General features: G+C 36.5%; 1 protein-coding gene across 1 annotated transcript; it reads right to left on the reverse strand.

Moving 5' to 3' along the window:
• Positions 1–561: 561 nt before the first annotated feature.
• On the reverse strand, positions 562–1,493 carry LOC120415181 (uncharacterized). Its single transcript, XM_039576639.2, has 2 exons — positions 1,239–1,493; positions 562–1,145 (listed from the first exon to the last, which is right to left on the reverse strand). Exons 1-2 carry the CDS (start codon positions 1,453–1,455, stop codon positions 748–750), a joined length of 615 nt encoding a protein of 204 aa, XP_039432573.1. The 5' UTR covers positions 1,456–1,493; the 3' UTR covers positions 562–747.
• Positions 1,494–6,355: the final 4,862 nt, after the last annotated feature.

Genomic DNA, 6,355 nt, shown 5'->3' on the forward strand with positions numbered 1-6,355 from the left:
CCGGTTTTGGTAGAGAACTGCTCAAGAGAAACTTGCTTGCAAACTTCACATCCCGAACAGACGGTAATAACTAAATTCATGCCATTTCAATAACAAACACTGTTAAAATAACAGAAAGTGTTATGGAAAATTCTTGCAAAATCCATTTTGGCATAAGAGTTCAATAACAGTTTATGTTATCATAACAAAATTAGTTATTGGTCTGATATTGGTTGAAAGCCAAAACAACTTTGGAATAACGTTTTTTGTTATGGACGAATACCTCCAACTGTTATTGGGATGATCGGATTAGTTGTTAAAATAACAAAAAATAATAACAAAGATTTGTACGAAGAATAACTAGAAATGTTACTAGTATGTTATTACATAAACAATCCAATAACAAAAAAATCATAACGACGAATAACAAATCCTGTTATAAATATTATAAAATGTTATTGACCTAGTATTTTCAAATATCAAAAAAACGTTATTCCCAAGTTATTTCCGTCTGCTCGGGATTTAATTATTTATTACTTGATTTCAGACTTAGGTATTTAAATGAAAGAAAAACTAAAGTGGTAAACTTGCATCAGATAATATTTATTTTACGTTTAAGCACATACATATACAGCGTAGCAACGTATACAACAACAACACTTTAGTAACTGTACGTAACGCTTACCTCCGTTTTCACTGCTTATCTACGCCGTGCTTTCGCAGTCGCAAAAGCTTCCGCTCCATAGCAACCCCCTTTCGAAAGCTTCTTTACGACTCGTCGATATCGTTGTTCCAGAAGCTTACCTTCTCGTTGCTCACCAGTTTGCTTCTGATTCCCTCGCAGCGTTCGGACTTGTCCTGCATCTCCTCCGGACAGGCCAGCGTAAAGTGTCTCCACAGACAGTACGCAAACTGGAATCCCTCCTCGTTGCACTTGCCCTCCTCGGTCTCATGGTGGCTGTGCTCATCCTCGGCCTCGTCGAAACACTCCTTAATGAACCCATCCAGCAGCGGTGCCTTCCACTCGGCTACGCTAAAGTGCTCATGGATGGCCTTTTCCAGCTCGTCGTGGTGCAGATTGCCGTGCTCATCCGCCAGCTCGTGCTTCTTGGTGATGCATTCTACAAGGCAGATCAGATGTTCACGGTCCTTCAGCAGTTCCTCTTCTGTTGGAAGGAATGTAAAAAAAACTCATATGTTGCATGCAATCTTGTGCGCAACTCGCACTCTTGTTCGTTCGAACCACCAGATGGACCTACCGGACATTTCGCTGAGTCCCAGCTCTTCGGCGCACTCGTGTCGAACTTCCGCCACTTTGGCATGGTTCTCGGTGTCCTCGAAGCCGTCGTTGCAGCACCGTACGGAGGCGTCCCGCCGGAACCGGTGTCGCAGCCCGGTCGCGTTCTGGGACGTCGGTGAGGCGTTCCCGGAGCAGAAAACCGCAACCAAAACCGCTAATGCAAGGAAAGACTTCATTCTGGAACAACTGTCGGAACAATACTGAACGTGTGGTGAACTGTCCGGGTGCAGGTTATTTATAGTCACGACAGTTGGGTAGATTCCAGTGGGGAGATTAGGGTAAGTTCTTAGATGCACAGACGATTAGGGCCGGTCGTAATTGCTGGATGCGCACAATGAGACATCGGGAGAATGTCACCTGGTGTTGATTAAAGCCCGGAAGATGCAAGCCCAAATTGCTTCCGATGACGCCGACGACGACGATCGCCAAAGATACTGGCTGGAGTAGGCTTTCTACACGCAGAAAAATAAGGCATATTTGAATCAACAAAACGTTTTGTTGATTTGAAAATCAAGATTTTTGTTGAATCAACGCTAAACGTCAAAGCAACTTTTTCAAAACAACAAAAGATTTTTGTGGAATTGAGAAAATCAAGGTTTGTTTCAACGCAAAATCGGCGTTGATTATATTCAACAAAAATTTTGTTGAATCAAACCTCGTACAGGCTGATTCTACAAAATATTTTTCTGCGTGTAGTAGTGCTACGAAAGTGCACGTGCCACTGGGACGTGATTTTTAATTGTAAAAGCTTGACTGGATGCTAGTTTACTTGAAAGAAATGTTGTACTCAGTACTGTGATTTTCTGATCGATTTGGTGTCTTGGTCAAAGTTGTAGGTTATGCTTAAAAGTTTTCAGGTAACGATAAAAAAATGGTTTTTTTATTTGACTTTTTATGATTTAAAGTTAAATTACGTAAAAAAATCATCTTAATATGCAAAATAAAATTTTCAGTCGTAAAGTAACTTCACATTTTTTTTAAAGAGCACCGTTTTGAAGTTAATTTCCTTTTTGAAGTTAATTTTCCTTTTGCGTTTTTGTTAGTGTCAGCTGATTAACCCTATTTTTTTTTACTCACGATATCACGATATCTCGGGACCGTGGTGTAGGGGTAAGCGTGATTGCCTCTCACCCAGTCGGCCTGGGTTCGATCCCAGAAGGTCCCGGTGGCAAATTTTGAGACGAGATTTGTCTGATCATGCCTTCCGTCGGACGGGAAGTAAATGTTGGCCCCGGACTAACCTAAAAAGGTTAGGTCGTTAGGTCAGTCCAGGTGTAGGAGTCGTCTCCCTGGGTCCTGTCCTGGTGGAGTCGCTGGTAGGCAGTTGCACTCACAATCCAAAGGTCGTCAGTTCGAATCCCGGGGTGGATGGAAACTAAGGTGCCTTCGGACACCTAGTTTCGAGTAGAAATCTCGCAATCGAGAACGCCAAGGCAATAATGCTGTAGAGCGAATAATTTGATTTTGATCTCGGAAACTATTGTTTCATTACTAGTGTAACTAATTTCGAAATTTTAAAATCCACACCCAATAGCCTCACAGTAAAAAAAATACATCTTGAAAGGGGTACATCTTTTATGTCGAAAAAATGTAAATGGTGTAATGTCACTTTTTCAGTCTAAATCAAGTTTAAATTACATTATAAAAGAGGTAATATTAAACCTTAAAAAACACCTTCCAAATGTTTGACTGTGCTTTTAAAAAGCTTAAACCGCCAAACAGTCTAAATTTGAAAATGTCAGGTTTATAACATTCCTTTAATCCATAATGTGAAATTGATGGAACTTAATCGGCCTGAACCAGAATCTACACAGTAAAAATATGTATAAATTTGGAATACACCAGAAAAGTGATAAAATTAGACATTTTCTGATGTAAAATTACATCTTTTTTGTTACATAAAACATGTACCCCTTCCCAGATGTAATATTACCATGGTTTTTGTTCTGTGTATATTTTATATCATTCAAAATTCTGACTTATAGCAATTTTACCTGAAATTTATTCTATTTTATTTAATGAAAACTGTATCAGCAATTTTATTGATGGTATATTTGAAGTGAAAATAAAATTAAAACACATTAAATTTGATTTTATCAAGAAAAACTATGACTATCAAAGTCACCCCGAATCTTTTTCTAAAACTTTGCACATAAAGTTTATTACGTTTTTAAATTTTTAACTTTATAGAGCAATTCTCTACGAAATCAGTGTTTTTTTTTTTGAATTTTTATTTTTGTATTTTTTAATCCGAATGAAACTTTTTTGGTGCCTTCGGTATGCCCAAAGAAGCCATTTTGCATCATTAGTTTGTCCATATAATTTTCCACACAAATTTGACAGCTGTCCATACAAAAACGATTTATGAAAATTCAAAATTCACAAAACTGTATCTTTTGAAGGAATTTTTTCGATTTGGTGTCTTGGGCAAAGTTGTAGATATGGATATAGACTACACTGAAAAAAATTATACGCGATAAAATTTTTTGGTAATTTTTTATTTATTTTTTTTTTGTCACTAAAACTTGATTTGCAAAAAAAACACTAATTTTATTTATTTTTTTCATTTTTTGATATGTTCTAGAGGACATCAAATGCCAACTTTTCAGAAATTTCCAGGTTGTGCAAAAAATCTTTGACCGAGTTATGATTTTTTTAATAAATAATGATTTTTCCAAAAAATCGAAATATCGGTCGCAAAATTTTATCAACTTTATTTTTCGATGTAAAATCAAAATTGTAATCAAAAAGTACTTCAGTGAAATTTTGATAAAGTGCACCGTTTTTAATTTAAAGCCATTTCAAGTAACTTTTTTGAAAACAGTCACAGTTTTTCATTATTTTAAATTAGTGCACATGTTTGCCCACCGTCAAATTTTTGATACGTTATCTAATGTCGATAACTCAGCAACTAATGGTCCGATTCACAATGTTGAAATATGAAACATTCGTGAAATTTTCCGAACTTTTCGAAAACAATATTTTAAAATTCTTTAAATCAAGACTAACATTTCAAAAGGGCTAAATAAACAATATTACGCCCTTTTAAAATGTTAGTCTTGGTTTTAAAATATTGAGGGTGTGACCCCTCTTTAATTTAATGTTAGTTTGTGGAAATGAGAGAAAAATATACGTGATTACCAAGATTTGTTTTAATATTTTGGTATAAAATTGCATTTAAAGATTATAACTGATTTGTTTTCGAGATTCCTGTTTTTTTTTATTTTGATAAATCTTTGTTCCCTAAGTGCAAGGATGCTATTTTGCATTTTTTTTTATCCATACAAATCTTCTTAAAATTTGGCCAACTGGTCACCCAAAAGGGGCATGTAGAAAAAATCTGTATCTTGAGCAGGATTTTTTTTATCCTTCGGCAATTTTTGTTTCTAACTAACTTTTTAGAAAAAAATGTGCGTATTGTATTTAGGCAAAAAATACACATTTTTTTATTTCACTTTTATACCCTAAAAGATAAGTTCATAAAAAAATCCATAATGATATTTTTTTATTTTTTTAACATTCGATTTTAACATTTAATAAATTTGGTTCCGAAAATAACACATTTTCAGAATATGTATTTTTTGATGATTGTTTGTCAAGTTAAATTGATTTTCAAGTGCATTTGGTTTGGTATGTATAATATGACATATTATGGACTATCAATGCAATTTTGACTTATTTGGGATTGCTGAAATTTTTTTCAAAAACAAAAAAATGGTGCAAATGAGGGAGTGCTTGAAAATTAAAAAGACAATTCCGTGTTTTTGTTAGTGTCACTGTGTTTGAAATTTATGTTTTACCTGGGGCTTAGAGACAAAACGTAATGTATAATTTATTTCTAGTGTATTACAAAACTGTTCATATTTGCTGCACAACTACATCAAACGAGCATTTCCAGTGCAAATATGAAGCTGACCGCTTATACTTTGCTTCTATTGGTTAAAATTCATCCAACCTTAGCCTACTATGATAACCCATTACATTATGTTCTCCTCACTATCAAATACTTTGCCCACGTACAAACCGGAACATTTAGCTGTGTTTTCTACGATATTTCCGACCTGGATTCGTACAACAACATATTGAACGCAGTGTTACAATCGCCTCAGTTGGGCCACGTCGTTAAATATGTACTCAACGGAACCTTCGACTATGAACTTCGGAAGATACCGTGGAATCCTTCAATGCTAGTCATCTATCCTGGACAAAATGCAACCCATCTTCAGCGCAGAGAAACTGCCCAGAATGTGGCTAAAACTATGGCAATGTTTATTCCCACAACTAAGGTGCTGATTTTGGTGGATTCTTCTGAAAGTGTAGCTCGTGAAATGGCGAAGCAATTAGAACGCGTAACATTCACGAGCTCTGCCATTCTCTACCTATCTTCAATGACTGCCGTTCTTTACAATGGAGTATTATGGTTTGATTTTCATCAAGTTAAACATCCCTGGTATCTCTTCAACCGGTTTAGTCGAGCAATGACGGGAAGGAATCTCACCTACATTGTGAATGAAGATATGGTGCCCTTTGCTTGGAATCATAACTGGATCAACGAAACAGCTCGATATCTGAACACTGAAGCTGTGGAGCATCCTCACGGTTGTACAGGAGCTGGTGCAGACTTTGACAAGTGCATGGATATATACAGAACTAACTTTGAGCTAGCGGACATCCTCTTCGTATCTGTTGTATGTTACCAAACTAGAGAGTTTCGACATCTTCATACAGGGAATTCATGGTTCTTGAAAATTGCAGTACCAAGAGACAGACCGCTTAATGCCGTCGAAATTATGCTGATGCCGTTCACTTGGCCCGTTTGGACGTTACTTATAGTGATTCTTATTGCGTCTGAAGTTGGCAAACGAATTTTCCCAGGTCTGTTCCAAAATGACCCGATCTTACTCGTGGTGTGCGGCTTTGAACGGCACAATCTTCACGCGGCAGGACGTTGGGAGAAAGTTATCCTTCACTCGTTGATCATTTTGATGTTCTTTATGTCCAACGCATTCGAGACCAAAATCGTTTCACTGATGGTGAGTAAGCCATCAATTCAGACAATCAAAACTTTGGAAGATC

The sequence above is a fragment of the Culex pipiens genome, chromosome 2, assembly GCF_016801865.2.
Source record: "Culex pipiens pallens isolate TS chromosome 2, TS_CPP_V2, whole genome shotgun sequence".
NCBI lineage: Eukaryota > Metazoa > Arthropoda > Insecta > Diptera > Culicidae > Culex > Culex pipiens.